This window comes from Lepidochelys kempii, chromosome 10 (assembly GCF_965140285.1).
Source record: "Lepidochelys kempii isolate rLepKem1 chromosome 10, rLepKem1.hap1, whole genome shotgun sequence".
In the NCBI taxonomy this organism is placed as follows: domain Eukaryota; kingdom Metazoa; phylum Chordata; order Testudines; family Cheloniidae; genus Lepidochelys; species Lepidochelys kempii.
In genome coordinates, this window is record NC_136389.1 from 13210188 (window position 1) to 13228933 (window position 18746).

Genomic DNA, 18746 nt, shown 5'->3' on the forward strand with positions numbered 1-18746 from the left:
AGGAGAGGGCTGGGCATTGCAGATGACATAGTTTTGGGAAAATTCAGGATGGGGTGGTATTTGGGTCATCTGGCCAGGTGTAACCAAGGTCAGAGTGTGGCAGCAATGTAATAAGCAATCAGAGTTGCTGAGGCAGACCTGCCTAACACTGTCTTTCTCTCTCTCTCTCTCTCTCTCTCTCTCAGTGCTTGCTTTTATGCTGGCTGGAAGAATCCAGACAAGGGAACTACACTAGCAGAGCATTTGGAGGCATTCAGGGTTATAGGGCAGGAAGTGACACAACCCCTTACTGGTCTGGATTGCACCCCCAGAATGTGAGAGTACATTAGTGACAACTAACATGTTGCATCAAGAGGAGAAACAGCTCACACTTGAGCACTAAATGTCCAAGAAACAACAAATACTCATGAGCAACTGCAGCTGAGGACAGAAAAAAGCTGTCTGAAGAATGTCTGTGGAGACTTTGAAAAGAATATTGGGCTGGATCATGTAGTTTCTGCATAGGTAAAACTGTTTCTGATGGGGCCAGGCCCACTTGGATCAGTTTGACCTGAGTCGCTGGAGATACCAGTCCCAACCACCATGCTCTGGAGCAAAAACCGCATGTAGCTCAACTTGCTCCAAAATATATAAACTGGGCATAGATGAGTGTAGAAAGCAACATCACAACCCTATCACCAGAAATGGAATTATTTGGCACCTGACTGCCTGGAGGTGAATGCTATCTATAGTCCCAGCACTATTCCAGTGCCCCTGAGATGTGATGCCTTAGGTGGCTGCCTATCATATCACTGTCTGACTCTTGGATACATTATACTCTAGGGATTGTATCCTGAACTGTGCCATTGATTGGTGTGTGACACTACATAAATCACTTACCCTCTCTTGTGCCTCAGTTCCTCATCTGTAATATGATCTCATTTCTGTTATGTATCATGGTAAAAATCAAGGGTCTTTCCGTTACTCTTGCTATCCAAACACAGCCGTTTTATATGCTCACTGACATTTGTAGAAAATGCCACAAAGTAACAAAGCACTGCAAAAATGTAACTTCCTGCTTTTGGGAAGAGACTCCTGCTTTTAGCTACAAACTCTCATGTTCCCAGCTTCCACAAGGAGTTTCTCAGTTTTATCCTATTATATGTACTCCTGACATGTAATAGGTGTTTACCCAGATTTGTGCTGCCTACCACCTCATCCAACCTTTGAGTCAGTTAGGGAGACAGTGGAAGTCAAGATCAGCACAAATGAAGAATCACTTTGGTCATTTGCCTTCTTGGCAGCTTCAGTTAAGGACGGCTGTACCACCCCTCATGCTGTTACTGTTGTAAATGAAGGAGAAATCAGGGGTTGCCCTTAGTGGGGTAGGAGAGAAACTGCAGGGGGTGCTGGCATTGCAATCATTTTGTTGAAGAGGGAAGGGACATACAGTGACCACTCTTCCCCACCACAATTTCAGAAAATGTCCTGTTTTGAAGATCTTCACCCTTGCTGTGCATGGAAGTCACCGGTTTGAGGTTAGTTCATACACACTTCCAGGGAAGTACATGTCTGGCTAATTCTTCTTGGTCTTCTGGCATCTTCTGGCTTTCAGTATGACCAGCATTTCTGATGGATCAGATTGGAACCTGTACCGAAACAGTGGCTGACTGACAGTGCAACATAATTTCAGGCAGAGAGACAGTATTTTCAGGAGAGAGCTCTAGCATTGGCTTGTCTTGTCTGCCCATGGTGTAAATGAGAGAGAGATTTATGTGAGCATGATATAACAGCATTATGGAGTCACATGATCACCACATGCTGTTTTCACTGTGTACACAGCACAAATCAGCCTTAGTCATGTTCATCCAAAACACCATATGCCTTCCTCCAGCTCATTAAATGAGCACCTGACTCCCTGATCCCATGATCACACTCTACACACACAACTCCTAATACTATATGGGAAAGTCAGGTATTTATTATGGGGTTACCTAGAGAACAGTATCAGAGACACAGTAGTAATTTGCATTTCTAGACTCTTATTTTACAAACATTAGTTAATTAATAATCCTCAACATCCACTGGGAGGTAAGTATTATTATCCATGCTTGAATGGTAAGGAAAGTAAGGTACTGGGCGGGAAAGACCAGACATTTCAAAAGTAGATCTTGAGTTTTGGGTGCCTACAGTTTTTGGGTGGGTGTCCAACTCGAGCACTCACAGCTTTTATTAACTTACAAAACCATGCTCTCAAGTGTCCCTTGCCTCTGTTCACCATAAGCTGGTAATGAGTGACACAGGATGGATCACTGGATGATTACCTGCTCTGTTCATTCCCTCTGAAGCACCTGACAGTGGCCACTGTTGGAAAACAGGATACTGGGCGACATGGACCATTGGTCTGACCCAGTATGGCTGTTTTTATGTTCAGTTGGGCATCCAAAAACAGAGGTCTCTGTTGAAAATTTTGATACAGAAGACTTGCCCAAGGCCAGAAAGGGAGTTAGCAGAAGAGCTAGAAATAGAAGCCCAGTCAGCATTCTGTCCTCACTGCTAAAGAACACTGCCTCTACTTGGGTGTATGAAACTGGTTTACTTTAGAGCTGTGGGAACCCTTGGGTTGAATATTGCCATCTAAATGGATGGTGTAGCAAAGTAAGGGTATGTCTACACTAGCAAGTTTCTGCGCCACAAGTTATACCACTATTTTTAAACCGCTGGAATTAAACCGCTGTTGCGTGTCCACACTGTGCTCCTTGTGACACTGCAGCACACCCACATGAGCAGCTCTTGCAACGGCAAAGAGAGCAGTGTATTGTGGGTAGCTATCCCACTGTGCAACTGGCCGCAGAGGGCTTTGGGAAGGATTTGCAATGCCTCATGGGGTAGGCACAACGTCACATGATGCAGGTTTCCCAATCCCATTGTTCCAAGGGCATCCTCCTACACTGCCAACTGCTTTTCAACTGAAGTGGGGAGGGAGAGTCTGTGTGTGTATGGAGCGGGGGAGAGAGACAGTGTGTTTTGGGGGACAGAGAGTGTGTCAGCATGCTGCCTTGTAACTTCAGACAGCGATAGGAAGCAACCAGTCCTGAGGCAGAGGAAGGGGGAAACCCCGACATCAGCCCCCACCTCCCTTCCTGGGCTCTGCATAGCAATGTCTCTCTCTCACACACACAGGCACCCACCTCTGTGTTCAACAGCACAAGAATTCCACATTAATGGTTTGCTTTTTGTCCCGGAGCAGATCAGCACAGCACCCAAAGACTGTCAGAAACAGTGCTTTGAAAGGGGAGGGGCGCGTGTCTCCAGGGCAGCCAAGTTCAAAACAATGAGCAGAGCGGCCACTTGAGGCATTATGGGACAGCTCCAGAGGCCAATTACAGTGCAGAAAGCAATCAAGTGTCGACACTGGCAACAGAGCACTGGAGCCTCTGTGCAAATAGGCTTACGTCTCATCAGGGTGGGTTTTTTTGCAGCGCTGCAACTGAGGAGTTTCTGCACACAAACTGGCTTGCTTGCAGTGTGTACACATCCGCTGTTTGAGCGCAAAAAGCTGCTTTTACTGCACGGAAACTTACTAGTGTAGACAAGCCCTAAGTCTTGGTTGGAATGCCTCAATTATTGAGAATTGTAAGCACAAACCCCAGGAAGATTGTGTCCCACCTATATAGTTAGGGGCAGATAAATTGAGTCCCACGTAGGCCTGTCAGTAGGTCTCTTGGATGAACCCTTATGTTAGATGACCATTGTTTCAGACAGGCAACATTCTGCATTCCAGTGTTGTACAGCATTATGTTTATGTACATTTGGAGCTATATACAAATACTACAGGACAAATAGGTAAGTTCCTGTCTGCACCGCATGGATGTTGCCTATCTCCTGACACTACGTGGAGTTTGCATGGTGTCCCCTGCCTTGCTACAGAACACGATGTTTAGACCTCTACAGCAGTGCTAAATGGAGAGCAAACAGCAAAGAAAAGAAAAAAGAAGATAGCACGATTTTTGTTTTATTAAAGACTAGTATTGAGGGCTTCCTAGATTCCAGGCCTTCACTCTTGCTTGTACCCACCCCTCAGTGATCTACGCCCCAATGGGCTGAGAGGACTCTGCTCCTATCTAATCCTTCTCAGGGCTGTGGGGATCCTGCCCCTACCTGATACCCACCCCAGCACTGTGGGGACCCTGATCTACTCCCCTCTGAGCTGTGGGGATCCTGCCTCACCCCATACCCGCCCCAAGCGCCGTGGGGACCCGGATCTACTCCCCCATGGCCTGCGGGGATCCTGCCCCAGCGCCGCGGGGACCCGGATCTACTCCCCCATGGCCAGCGGGGATCCTGCCCCAGCGCCGCGGGGACCCGGATCTACTCCCCCATGGCCAGCGGGGGACCTGCCGCTGCCCGATACCCGCCTTGGGGCGCTGGGGCGTTGTCTAGCCCAGGCTCTTCTAGAACACACAGTCCCGCACTGTCATCGTCCCTCCCCCTCGGGAGCTCCGCAAGGCCCCACCGCCCTCTGACTCAGCACAGTTGAAGGCCACTGATTGGCCGCGTGCTGACTTAGCGCTGTAGAACGCGCCAACGGCGAACCGTGATTGGTCCGGGGTGCCGATGTCGTCATGAACCGCGCGCGCGCCAGGCATGACTCGGCCAAGATGGGATCGGCCGAGCGGAGCGTGACTCAGCGGGAGGGCTGAGCGATAAAAGGCCCGGCGGCGGGGGGGAGGGGGGAGGCTGGTGGTGGACTCGCGGCAGCGGCGGGTGAGTGCGGCCGCCCGCCCGCCCGCGCCTCGCCGTTTCTGGGCGAGCGGACTCACCCCTGGAGCGGTCCCGTCCCGGGCGGAGACGGGGCGCGGCTCCATCACGCTGCCCGCTCGCCCTTCGGAGGCGGTGATCCGTCCGCGCCGAGCGGAGTCCGGCTCCCTTCCCGGGGGGGTTTCTCCCCCTGCTCGGCGGAGATGGCGCCTTGGCCTTCCCCACTGGTGGCTCGTGACCGGTTGCCGGCCGCCTGGTGCTAGCCTCCCCCATTGTTGTCAGAGCTGGCGCTGGCTGATCCCTTCCTCTGGCCCAACCTAAAGATCGCTCCTACAAAATGCTTTGATGGGCGGGGGGGTGAGGTGCATCTGGCTTTTTGTATTGATACTGCAATAAACTAACACCCCCTTCCCCCAACTTCATTTTTGAAGGTGACCGCTGAAGTGGTCAAGGAGCTTGAAGCATCTGCTGGCCTATGATGGAGTTTCCGGACTTGGGCAAGCATTGTTCAGAAAAAACTTGCAAACAGCTGGGTAAGAAGCACTTTGACTGCAATTACTGGGATAAAAAGAAAAGGAGTACTAGTGGCACCTGAGAGACTAACCAATTTATTTGTGAGCTGTAGCTCACGAAAGCTCATGCTCAAATAAATTGGTTAGTCTCTAAGGTGCCACTAGTACTCCTTTTCTTTTTGTGGATACAGACTAACAGGGCGGCTACTCTGAAACCTGAACTACTGGGATAGTTAGTTTACTACATTCTGTTATCTGCTCTAGTCCTCTTGGTAGCTTTTCATGAACCAAATGAACTGTCAGACAAGGGGTACTCTAGAAGTTAAGGTGATTTACTGAATGAAAGTCCAGATCTGGTTCTGGCTAGCAGTGGTGAACCCATAAATGCCAAAAAGCTGTGTGCCTCAAATCCTCTTGGGGGAAACCTGACTTGAGTTATGAGATGGAGACTCCTGATTTAGAGAACAGGAGTGGAGTGAATTTGTTTTCACTGCCAGGACCAGAGAAGCGTGACTAGACTATCTTGTCCTATTAAAATGTACCCATCAGTACTCTAAGAATACTTGCTTAGCTACACAAGGTATGCAATACTAATGTTGCTTACCCTCAAACTAATACTCCCAGTACCTTCTTGGGAACAACCAGAACCAAATACTGCAACACTGTCCTGAAGCAGAGAAACTTGAGATCAGAAATGCCTGTCTATCCCAAGGCCTTCATATCTGAGGACTGTTAAACCTGTCACATCTGATCTCTATACTAGTAGTACAGGAAGAGAGTCTTTGTTTTGGACAAGACTTGAAATGAGCTGATAGAGCAGTACAGATCTTGGAGAAGAGAGGCACTAAACAAGCAAGTAGTTCTACTCTGTAGAAACTGTCCTACACTAAACTATTGCAGGTATCTGCAATAATCTGCATCTGAGATGTCTAGATTTGTAGCCAGAACTGAAATAAACCTCCAACCATCAGTGAAACCCTAGAATCCAGAGAAGCACCTCAGGCTGTGGACTCTGGCAAGGCAGACAGTATGCCTGTCAAAATATCTGGATTCCTTGTTGTAATGCATTGAGTCTCTGTTACTATGTCTGGATCAGCTATTAATTATGAGGATATCCCAAGAATAGTTGCAGATGCTGCACTTCTATAAGCTGTCTCAGCTATTCACTCTTAACAGCTGGGAGACTTCTGTGTTTGGGTATAATAAAGTGAGCTAAAGCAAATCTGCTGTGACTTTAGGCCTAGGAGAGTACTTGGTGCTTCTGACTAATATGCCCCCAGAACTATTAGCAGCTGCTGTTGAGCAAGGACCTAGGGCAGTCTGTCTCATTGTATTGATGGTTTAGCAGGTCTTGCAAGTAACTTGTGGATTAAAAGGCAGAAGTGAGGCTACCCTAGCACTTTCAAATTGAGAGAAGCGTGTCTACTCACTGTTGCTCGCTAAAATATACATCTTGGAATGGCCTAAACTAGTTCCTTGTAAAGGTGTCCTGGATTCTGAGTAACCAGACACCTGCTTTCATGTTGCCTACTTAATGCATGAGGAATTTACTCACAATGTTTAGTAACGCTTTAAAAGGTAAATGTCTGTCTTCCATATTTAGGACTTGCAGGCATATAATGTTTTTCTTACAGATTTCCTTCCTTTAAAATGTGATGCATGTAAGGAAGTTTTCTGTAAAGATCACATCACATACGACACACACAAATGTACCTCTTCATATAAGAAGGTAAGTGTCTAACAGTAATTCCGAATGCTTCCACTTAAGGAATTCTCTAGCTGTGAAGAAAGCCAACTTTGAAACCTGATTAGGAGTTTCTTGTAGTCTGCTTTGCTGGGTCTTCCGCTTGCAGTAGACTTGTTTAGTTTACAACTGAAATTTAAAAGTTCAAACAGTAAACTTCTGTAAGCTGTAGCAAACCTGATTGCATCCTGCACTTAAATTGGGGTCCCATAAAGAGTGCAGAGACAGTGCTGTACATCTTCAGCAATGCAGTAGCTATCAGTTGAGAGTTCAGTAAAGTTTCTCCAAATCTTAACTTGATAAAAATATGGCAGTGAACGTGAAACTACAGAAAAGCAAATGACTGAATACTTGATGGATGGAAAGTCTGATTAGCAATAACACTGGTCTAGAATATGGGTCTGTATGAGAACTGGAATTTGGGTTATCAAGAAAAGTTCTCATGTGTCTGTTCTAGCAATACAGAATTACTGGCCAGAATAAGTACAGTCTTATTTGAAATAAACACTTCAGCTTATCTAGGTCCAGAATCTGACTTGACTTAAGTCATCTAATGTAGTTAACAAATGTACTGTTCTTGTGCAGCAGTCTTCAAACTCTGGTCACCTATATCTCTTGCTGCAGTTGCTTGTGGTTCTAGAACCATAGTTGTACACCATACCTGGAAACTCAACAAAAGAACTTACACAATTGGGGCTAGCGAAGAAACCAAATCAACAAGGAAAGTGTACTCAGGATTTGAAAATTACATGATCTAAAAGCAAACTAGATGGGACGTTCGTGCTAGCTGGCTAGCACGAACTACAATGATGTTGACATGGACTTCCTGTAGTAATGAAATGCAGAATCCAGCACTGATGAAGTGGATGTGCTGGAAGTTCTGAAGAGAACTTGGTATAGGAACGGAACGTCACTCAGTTCAGAATATTTCCCTCTCCTTTCAAAGGAAAGGGATGGAAATCTGAGTTGGGTCTTGCTTTCAGTCCCATTTCTAATAACTTCACTGTCTTCAGGATGTGCAGGTTCCAGTATGTCCTTTATGTAACACTCCCATCCCAGTGAGAAGAGGAGAGATGCCAGACATTGTAGTTGGAGCACACATGGACAGGGACTGCAAATATGATCCTACTCAGCAGAAACAGAGGGTAAGAAAACTCGCTTTGAAATCTAAATTGATGCTTATAGAGACAAGCCACCTAACTGCATAACAGTATGATACAGGCAGCAGCAATGCAAGCTCACTTACCTACTAGGCCTCAAGCTTCCTCTGGAAGACTCCTAGAAGAGATACCCAAACTCACTTAAATTATTTGCCTGACTGTACTCATCAAGATATGAGCAGTAGTCCAAATAGTGGGTAGAGAACAACTTATACTGCAGACCAGTAAACAGTGATTGTGTGGTCATCAGCCTTTCCTGACCAATTGGGTTTGAACTGGTGACCAAACTAAAGGCTTTCAGTACCCAAACAATTAGTGCCTCTGGGTTCAGCAAGCGCTAATTAGTACTATTGCCAAGACCAGAAACTGTCACTCTTGCTCTGCACTATGGTTATATTTCGCCCAGTAAGCAGTATAGAATATTTAACTCTGAATTCAAGGAGTTGGAACAATCTTCTTTTCCCCCCTCAAACTGCTCTCTAAATTTCAGGTAAATCTAATTTAGAGGCCTGGATGCCATCTTGGTCCAATTAGAAAATTAATTTGCCAGTAATGTGTGAAGTACTTGCTGCTTGAACTAAAACAACTGTCCTGGACTACATTTTTTAGATTTTCACAAACAAGTGCTTAAAAGAGGGTTGCAAAAGGAAAGAGATGATGAAGCTTGTTTGTAACCAATGCCATGGGAACTTCTGTATAAAACATCGGCATCCTCTGGATCATGACTGCAAAGTGGGAGGTCGCCCTATCTCCAAAGCAGGGTAAGGATGTTAAATTTCATAGTACAGGAAACAGGCTGAGGTAGGAAAGCAATTGCCTGAGCAAGGGGGAGACCATACCATTATCTCTGCAACTTGCAGCTAAATGAGTTCTCAAATGTTATCTCTGGGAAGACAGTTGGTCAACTATCTCACTGAAGTATTTGGCTCCTTAAGCCCTTGTAGGACTAAATTCTGTGAGCAATTTGAGAACACATTTGGAAGGAAAGGGATGACTGACTTTTCTAATGGTGAGCCTTTTGTATCAGACTGACTTCTCTAAGGCACCAATTCCCTTAGTATCCAAGTGTTACTGTAGGAAACAGAGTATAAACTTGAGCCTTTCTAATGGAGTAATATGTCTCTTCTAGACACAGCTACCTTCCTTGCTCCATGCAGTAGTATTCTAGAGCAGTTGGGTGACCAGTTCTGCACAAATCTGGAAGTGGATGGATGTGTGATGTTCAGCATGGTTCTATTTCCTTGTAGATATGCAGCTATAATGAGAGCATCAGGATCAAACAAGATGTCCTCTAACTTATCTTCACAACAGGTATAAACTGAAGTGTGGTTATGAGATTAGCAAAATAAGGTGACTTAAAACAGAGCCTTGTGTCTACAGAATGTAAAATTGCCATTGGCACTCCTTCCTTAAAACTTTATTATAGTTGCCAGTTGACATCTGAGCAATGCCAGGAGTGTAAAGGAGGGGCATAAACAGTCCAAGACATGGCTGTTTTGTCACTGTGGCAATTAATCTTTGCATAGTGCATAAATGTGCAGTCAAATTGCTACTTATTACAATGACTTAGTAGCTGAGTCAGTCCAGCACTTGACATGGTCAAGATGTAAGAACTCATTATTGGGTGACTAATGTCATTAGTTCAGCCATCGGACTATTTCAACACTTAAATAATTATTCAAACTTTCCTGGTTAGGGTTGATCACTGCAGGACTCTAGCCTAAATCTGTAATTTAATAATTTCAATCTGTTCTCTTTCAGATGCTGATGAGCTGAGGCAGTCCTAATGGCTGGATTAAATTCTCCTTTAAACTATTGTAAATGTATTGCCTAAAGCTTGTGCATATTTTTCTACAGTACAAATAAAATTATTTTATCTAATCTCTCAACTTCCAATAAATTGCTATTTCCTTTTGTAAAGGATAGTAATGTGTTCTCTGTATTTGGAATACCTCAGTCCTAAGAGAATAGCTAGCATTTTCTCCTTGTAAAACCAAACAAGAAGGAAAGTGAGGAAGAAGGAAACCTCTGTATGCCTATAGCAGAAGGATACACTAAAGTAACAACTAATACCACACCTCCAACCCTGGGCTATTGCAATATACATCTGAAATCCATTTGGAAACAAGCTGTAGTGACTAAGTAGTTTATAGTGTGAACATGTCACCTGATTCATCTGTATTAGCTGTAGGGTGCAGTTTAAAGTAACTCCAGCTGTGAAGTGACTAAGTCAGACATCTGCCATGGACAGTCTGTGGGACTCCCTATGGGATGCTACTCAGCAGAGGTGTTTGAGCATAACTCCTCTCTAGAACTCACTTGTCCTGTACTTTAAAATCTGAATCATTTTCAGGATGTACTACAAAGGTCAAGCTGCGCTCATAAGCAGTTGATTTGTTTGCTTAGTGGGAGGGGAAGAGCTGCCTTTGTATCTTTTTTTTTTTTTTCCTCCCCCTCTGTAGCATATGCAGTACTCAGGCCCCATAGCTATTTTTCACTGCTTATAAACAAATTATACCTTCAGTAGTTACTGACTTTCAACTTCAATAGCTTCCTATGCCACTGATTTTTTTTTTTTTTTGGTAAACAATGTACAGCAGTTTAGCTTCGGAATTGAAAATAGAGTTTCAGATGAGCTGGAAGGGCTCCTGGTTGATTTAAAAAAAAAAAAAAAAAAAATGTAACTACCTGAACTGGCCTCTAAGCAGGCCACTCCTCTAAACTTGATGCCAGGTGGTCAGGACCTCAATTTCATGTCTCATTGGAACAATGCCATCTCCACTAACAGCCTGTGACTCTACTATTATGTTGGAGCGTTAGTTTAGAACTAATGGAGGCAGATTGGTATCTATTGAATCATCACTAGCTACACTGAGTTCATATTCAATCTTGCTCCTCTTGTGAAAGAGGAAGCTCACAGCACAAACTTCTGAACCAATAACAGGAATAATGGATTATCTGTTTTAAAAGTTGTCTTTTGCTTCCCAAGGCAGCAGTGAAGCGTAAAGGGATGTCTGTATCTGTTGTGTTCACGTACAATAACTTCTATTACTAGGGAAGCGAACAGTGTAGGTGCTCAACAATCTCCTGTACTTATGGTATCCCTCTAGACTATAAGAGTTTAATTCTCAGAATGCATAGCAAAAGTAGAGTTAAGGTCCGTTACAGGAAAAAAATTGTTTAAAACCAGGAAATGCAGTGGTAAGGTGACAATGCCTTGCTCACGCAATGTCCACTCTGCTCCCTTTTGATCCCTGTTCTGAGGAGTTGGTCAGGGAGACTGTAGCACCTTAGTCCTCTTTCAGCCTTTTTGTCCAATCTGATATCTACCAACTAGCAGTATGTTCCCCAGTCCTGACTTAGAATGTGATGGATGAAGAGACGATGGTAGCTTTTGATAGGATGGATGTGGTAGTCCATTCCTATTTGAGGGAAAACTCTACCTGGGGACCCTTTGACCAAATGACCTTCAGATTTGCACCACAACAGGCCCTGTATCTTCAAGTGGTATAGCAATTTTCAAGGCCCTCTGCCTATGGATTTTAGAGCATTTTTAAAGTTGGCTTTAAACAGAAATCCTGCTACAACCCTAATTAGGGAGTTGCTCCCATGCATCCATAATCAGTTTGTTTACAAAGCATCTTTAATTGTTCTGGATGAAAGGTACCATATACATTTAAAATCCTCCACCATCACCTCCACCCCCACCATTTCCCTGGGAAACTTCTCTCAGGAAGCTAGTTTCATAGGTGGAGAAACTGATTCTATGTTAAGGAGTACTTGTGGCACCTTAGAGACTAACCAATTTATTTGAGCATAAGCTTTTGTGAGCTACAGCTCACTTCATTGGATGCTGTAGCTCACGAAAGCTCATGCTCAAATAAATTGGTTAGTCTCTAAGGTGCCACAAGTACTCCTTTTCTTTTTGCGAATACAGAGTAACACGGCTGTTACTCTGAAACCTGATTCTATGTTGGAACTAAGTGACACTATCTATGGTCCTTAAATTGGAAGTGATTTCATTGTCTGTAATACCACATTACACCACAAGATGTCACAACAGGACCCACAATGAAATACTTGACAGGTTTCAGAGTAACAGCCCTGTTAGTCTGTATTCGCAAAAAGAAAAGGAGTACTTGTGGCACCTTAGAGACTAACCAATTTATTTGAGCCTAAGCTTTCGTGAGCTACAGCTCACTTCATCGGATGCATACTGTGGAAGTGAGCTGTAGCTCACGAAAGCTTATGCTCAAATAAATTGGTTAGTCTCTAAGGTGCCACAAGTACTCCTTTTCTTTTTAATGAAATACTTGTTGCTACTCAAATCTAGGATATAGAATCATAGAATATCAGGGTTGGAAGGGACCTCAGGAGGTCATCTAGTCCAACCCCCTGCTCAAAGCAGGACCAATCCCCAACTAAATCATCCCAGACAGGGCTTTGTCAAGCCTGACCTTAAAAACTTCTGAGGAAGGAGATTCTACCACCTCCCTGGGTAACGCATTCGGTGTTTCACCACCCTCCTAGTGAAAAAGTTTTTCCTAATATCCAACCTAAATCTCCCCCACTGCAACTTGAGACCATTACTCCTTGTTCTGTCATCAGCTACCACTGAGAACAGTCTAGAACCAATCCTCTTTGGAACCCCCTTTCAGGTAGTTGAAAGCAGCTATCAAATCCCCTCTCATTCTTCTCTTCTGCAGACTAAACAATCCCAGTTCCCTCAGCCTCTCCTCATAAGTCATGTGTTCCAGTCCCCTAATCATTTTTGTTGCCCTCCGATGGACTCTTTCCAATTTTTCCACATCCTTCTTGTAGTGTGGGGCCCAAAATTGGACACAGTACTCCAGATGAGGACTCACCAATGTCGAATAGAGGGGAATGATCATGTCCCTCGATCTGCTGGCAATGCCCCTACTTATACATCCCAAAATGCCATTGGCCTTCTTGGCAACAAGGGCACACTGTTGACTCATATCCAGCTTCTCGTCCACTGTAACCCCTAGGTCCTTTTCTGCCGAACTGCTGCTGAGCCATTCGGTCCCTAATCTGTAGCGGTGCATGGGATTCTTCCATTCTAAGTGCAGGACTCTGCACTTGTCCTTGTTGAACCTCATCAGATTTCTTTTGGCCCAATCCTCTAATTTGCCCAGGGCTCTCTGTATCCTATCCCTACCCTCCAGCGTATCTACCTCTCCTCCCAGTTTAGTGTCCGCTGCGAACCTGCTGAGGGTGCAATCCACACCATCCTCCAGATCATTTATGAAGATATTGAACAAAACCGGCCCAAGGACTGACCCTTGGGGCACTCCACTTGATACCAGCTGCCAACTAGACATGGAACCATTGATCACTAACCGTTGAGCCCGACAATCTAGCCAGCTTTCTATCCACCTTATCGTCCATTCATCCAGCCCATACTTCTTTAACTTGCTGGCAAGAATACTGTGGGAGACCGTGTCAAAAGCTTTGCTGAAGTCAAGGAACTACACGTCCACCGCTTTCCCCTCATCCACAGAGCCAGTTATATCGTCATAGAAGGCAATTAGATAAGTCAGGCATGACTTGCCCTTGGTGAATCCATGCTGACTGTTCCTGATCACTTTCCTCTCCTCTAAGTGCTTCAGAATTGATTCCTTGAGGACCTACTCCATGATTTTTCCAGGGACTGTGGTGAGGCTGACTGGCCTGTAGTTCCCAGGATCCTCCTTCTTCCCTTTTTTAAAGATGGGCACTACATTAGCCTTTTTCCAGTCGTCCGGGGCTTCCCCCGATCGCCATGAGTTTTCAAAGATAATGGCCAATGGCTCTGCAATCACATCCGCCAACTCCTTTAGCACTCTCGGATGCAGCGCATCCGGCCCCATGGCAGAGGGGCATTGCTGGCACATGATGGCCTATATCACATTGGTAGATGTGCAGGTGAACAAGTCCCTGATGGTGTGGCTGATGTGGTTAGCTCCTATGATGATGTCCCTTGAATAGATATGCGGACACAGCTGGCAACAAACTGCTTACTGTATATTTCACTCCATGCACCTGACGAAGTGGGCTCCAGCCCACGAAAGCTCATGCCCAAACAAACCTGCCAGTCTCTAAGGGCTTGGCTACATTTGCGAGTTACAGTGCAATAAAGGAGCCCCGGGCGCACTAGCTCACTACCTGTCCACACTGGCAAGGCACATAGAGTGCTCTGACTCTGCGGTACAGGGCTGCTGGTACTCCACCTCGGCAAGTGGAATAACATTTGCTGCGCCCCCGATGGAGCGCCGCGGCACCAGTGTGAACGAGGTGTTGCATTACTGCGCTCTGACCAGCCTCCGGAAATGTCCCATAATCCCCTTACGTCAAATGGCCACTCTTGTCATTGTTTTTTAATCGCTGCAGGAATGCGGATATGCCCTTTGAAAGCTCCGTTTCTGACAACCGGCTACTTATCTGCTCCGAGACAAAGCAAGCCATTAGTGTGGAATGCTGTGTGTGTGACAGAGAGGCTGGGGAAAGGGGGCGGGGTCTGCTGCTGTCTGAACTTACAAGACAGCATGCTGACATGCTCTCAGCCCCCCCAAAACCCATTCTCTCTCCCCCCACATACACACAACACACTCCCTGTCACACTCCACCCCTCCCCCATTTGAAAAGGATGTTGCAGTCACTTGCATGCTGGGATAGCTGCCCATAATGCACTGCTCCCAATGCCATTGCAAATGCCACAAATGTGGCCACGCCAGTGCACTTGAAGCTGTCAGTGTGGACAGACTGCAGCGCTTTCCCTACTGCGCTCTCTGAAGGCAGGTTTAACTCAAAGCGCTCTACATCTGCAAGTGTAGCCATGCCCTAAGGTACCACAAGGACTCCTCGTTGTTTTTATGTGGGAATTGTAACTTTCCAGCCATGTCCCTCTTCCCCACCCTTCGTGTGCTGCAACAGGGCCAGTGTTGTGTTCCTGAATCTGCCTCAAACAATATCCCGAGAGGTGTAATTGTCCAAATAATCCTAATGGGATCTTGACTCTGAAGCCCAGTGTCATCATTCATTATTTTACTACTGATCATTTTAGCAGAAATAGCCAGTTAATGTGCTGATTCCTTGCTTGTTGAAAGGGAGGGCAATGAGGAGTTCAATCCCCTCCCTCTTTCCCTCCCATTATGAGGGAACTGACTTTAAATTCAAAAGAAAGAGGAGTTGCCTCACTCCTGGGTGCCAAGAACTCAAGCTGTCTTTTCCTAATCATCAGTCCCCTTCATGGATACAAAAATATACAGCATATTGAAAATGTGACCACTTTGTAAAACAAATGAATGTACTATGAAATGAGGACCTCTGTACTGATTGTATTACTTACACTCCATATCTAATACAATAGAAATCTCAATTTTTGAGTTTATTAATCCACATGTGCACTTTGCATCCTAAAACTGCAAGCTCCGTGGTATGGGGCCAGCTTTTGTCCAGTCCCACCCAGGACAGTGGAGCCCCATCCCAAATCGGGCACTAAACACAAAGACAGTACTGGCCACATATCCATATCTGTTAGTATAAAATCATCTCAGAGACAAGAGATTAATCCTTGGAGTCTGGGATCTGAGATAGCACAATGTCCCCTCTCAGAGGCACTGAAGGAACATGACCCGATTCCCAGATAGCACAATGTCCCCTCTCAGAGGCACTGAAGGAACATGACCCGATTCCCAGAGAGTCTGGACAATTATTACTGGGCCCGTTTAGATTTGAATAAGCTTAAATTACAACTCTAGAATATAACACCCTTGTGTATTTCAAACATATTATAATCATGTAATCTAGGTAGGGCTCATCTTGTATTTTTCTATTTAGTATATATACTATACCATGGCAAAATGTGTTCCTTGACCATTCATTCAAATGTGAAAACAAATGCCTAGTCCTTTTGGTATTGTTTTATATTATTCTAGCAAATGAGCTTCCTGAGAGGAATGATTGTGGAAACAGAAAATATTGGTGAATAAACAAATAGTGGAGAATATCTATGGAAAGCAAAAGTTTGTAAACAAATATTTGCACTGGTATCCTAAAGGTATATTCTCATTCACTCAGGTCACAGCATCTGTTTCTGTTTCCTGTGTGGCCAAACAATTTACCAACACTGCAAAGGTTTCAAATATTAAATTTTACAATCTACAGATTAAAAATGAGTTGATGAATTTATTTAACAGGTAATTTCACAGCTCCATATTCACTGGTTGTGAGGGAGTCTGTGGCAGGGTTGCGATTCATGGATGAAAATAAATCTGTGTCCACATGTGGTTCCTAAGCTTTGAGCTTCCCATGGACAACTCTGCCTAAGGTTCAGAGAAATGTAAGTACTACAGTACTTTTATCATTTACCAGGTGGCAGCAGATATTAGACTATACAAAATAGAGACTCAGTGCGTTGTCCTCTCTTCACACACAGCAGGGGAGAACTGCAGGCTGATTAAGATTGGGACATTGCAGCAAGAGGGATTGGGTGCACATGTAAATGTCTAGGCCTGTTAAGAGAGACAAGGTGACAGCCGTAATCTTTTATGCATCCGATGAAGTGAGCTGTAGCTCACGAAAGCTCATGCTCAAATAAATTGGTTAGTCTCCAAGGTGCCACAAGTCCTCCTTTTCTTTTTGTAATCTTTTACTGGCTCAACTTCTGCTGGGGAGAGAGACGAGCTTATGCACCACACAGAGCTGGTCTTCAGGCCTATTAAGGGCAACTTGCTCTTTCTTGGTACCAGGCTCCTCCTGAGAGAAGCACTTAAACCAGCCACTGTCCAGACAGCATCTCCCATCCCTTTCCCAACGCGGGCTCCAGGCTAAAGACTAGCAGCCTAGGCCAGAGGCACGTGCCACTGGGGCCGCAGGAGAGCGTGCGCCCAGAGGCAGCAGCACCCACCCCACGCCAGCTGTGCGGCACGTGGTTTGGGAGGGGGAACGAGAAGAGCCAGGGCAGGGCAGGGAAAAGGCAGAGGGCTGGGAGGAGCCAAGTTCCTGGGGCCCCTCCCCCTGCAGAAGCTGAGAGCCCGGCTGTCTCAGCGCACAGCGATGACGTCGACACGGTGCGCGCGCGCCCCCCCGCACGCGGGCCGGCCCTCTCGGAGCGCACAAGCGCGTAAGTCCGGGCATAGAGGCGGGTTTAAGACAAATCTGGCTTTCTATTGGTCACTCTCGTGATTGACAAAGCGAAATCCAACGAGGCTCCCTCGCTGGCCCTCGGGAGCCAATGAGAGAGAGGGGGCGGTCTGCAGCGCCAAGCCCAGGGCTGAGTTAAATGTGCTGAGGCGGGTCTGACAGGTGCGTGGCGAGTGGACTGAGGGAGTCCCAGCAGGCGTCCCCTGCGGGGGAGGGGGGCTCCTATTCCAAGTCTCTTTGGGGCGCAGAGCTCCCCGCCTGAGCCCCCGGGGGGGCGGTCGCTGCCGAGGAAGCCTGCTCGGCTGCCCTCAGCCGGAGGAGCCTGCGGGGGCGGGGGGCAGTGTGGGTGGGTCCCCGTAGGGCCTGGTGGGGGGGCAAAAGGGGCTGGCAGAGCCTTGTGGGGGAGGAGATTCCTTCCGCCGGGCCCGGGGGGAGGGGCACTCACCAGGGGCAGGGGGTAGGGATGCTTAGAGCCCTCCCCCCCCCCCCCCCCCCCGGACTCTGCTGTGTTTCGGGTGCCCATGCAGCAGGCGGTGGCCTCCTCGCGCTGGGTAGTCCCGAAGCGCTGCAGGAGGCTCTCTCTGCCTTGAATCTGCGGGGTGGGCGGCGGCGGCGGCAGTGATGCCCAGCTCCTGACCCAGCAGGCGGGGAGCTCTGCTCCGGTAGCATCCAGATTCCCGGGCATTGCGTGGTAGTTTGGCAGAGCGAATTATTCCGTCTCCTCGTGGTTGCATAAGCTGATTACACATCAGGCCCCGGTTAGGATGCTCAGCGGACTGGGAGGTGGGCGGTGCTGGTATATTGGCGTTCAGTCCAAAAAGCCTGGCGTATTGTAATTGACGAACACTCAGTAGCGGTGTGTCGTGTTATAGTGACAACAGCTCTTACTATCTGTGTACTGAAAGGAACCCCGTGAGTAACCATTTAAGGTCTTTGTCTGTGTTGCTAATAGATCTTGCTGCTCAATCTGTGATTAAATACCATACAACTGTAAACTTCCTTTCTCCCACACCCTTTCTAGTGCCTGCTCACCATTTGGGCCCTTCACAGGGTACACAACAGCCTGAGTCACAAACAAGTAACTGATAAATATGGTATAATTAAAATCACTAGTAGCTGACCATCTGAGGCTGGCTGGATATTCTCTCTTCATGCCACACTGCTGATCATAAAATAAAGTTGGTGTTTCACTGTATTAAAGACAGGTTTCAGAGTAACAGCCGTGTTAGTCTGTATTCGCAAAAAGAAAAGGAGGACTTGTGGCACCTTAGAGACTAACCAATTTATTTGAGCATGAGCTTTCGTGAGCTACAAATACAAACATCTGTATTTTCCACAGTATGCATCCGATGAAGTGAGCTGTAGCTCACGAAAGTTTATGCTCAAATAAATTGGTTAGTCTCTAAGGTGCCACAAGTACTCCTTTTCTTTTTGCGAATACAAACG

General features: G+C 46.2%; 2 protein-coding genes across 6 annotated transcripts in view; both read left to right on the top strand.

The window, feature by feature from the left end:
- Window positions 1-4673: 4673 nt before the first annotated feature.
- ZFAND2A (zinc finger AN1-type containing 2A) lies at window positions 4674-10037 on the top strand. Of its 3 annotated transcripts, none has more exons than XR_012161117.2 (7): window positions 4674-4746; window positions 5172-5273; window positions 6887-6981; window positions 8010-8141; window positions 8766-8917; window positions 9286-9467; window positions 9918-10037. XR_012161117.2 is itself a non-coding variant. In XM_073362058.2 (7 exons), exons 2-7 carry the CDS (start codon window positions 5216-5218, stop codon window positions 9930-9932), a joined length of 516 nt encoding a protein of 171 aa, XP_073218159.1. In that variant the 5' UTR covers window positions 4674-4746; window positions 5172-5215; the 3' UTR covers window positions 9933-10037. The 3 variants fall into 3 exon arrangements, 2 of the variants coding, with proteins under 2 accessions (XP_073218159.1, XP_073218160.1); XM_073362058.2 differs by having other exon boundaries at window positions 9404-9467; XM_073362059.2 differs by lacking the exons at window positions 9286-9467; window positions 9918-10037 and having other exon boundaries at window positions 8766-9022.
- A 7781-nt stretch (window positions 10038-17818) lies between these two features.
- Window positions 17819-18746, top strand: part of CHLSN (cholesin) — a 241932-nt gene continuing 241004 nt past the window's right edge. For all 3 annotated transcript variants that reach the window (XR_013636389.1, XR_013636388.1, XM_073362054.2), the window contains exon 1: window positions 17819-18212. The gene's annotated coding sequence lies outside the window, so the exon portion shown is untranslated. The remainder of the gene's footprint in view (window positions 18213-18746) is intronic.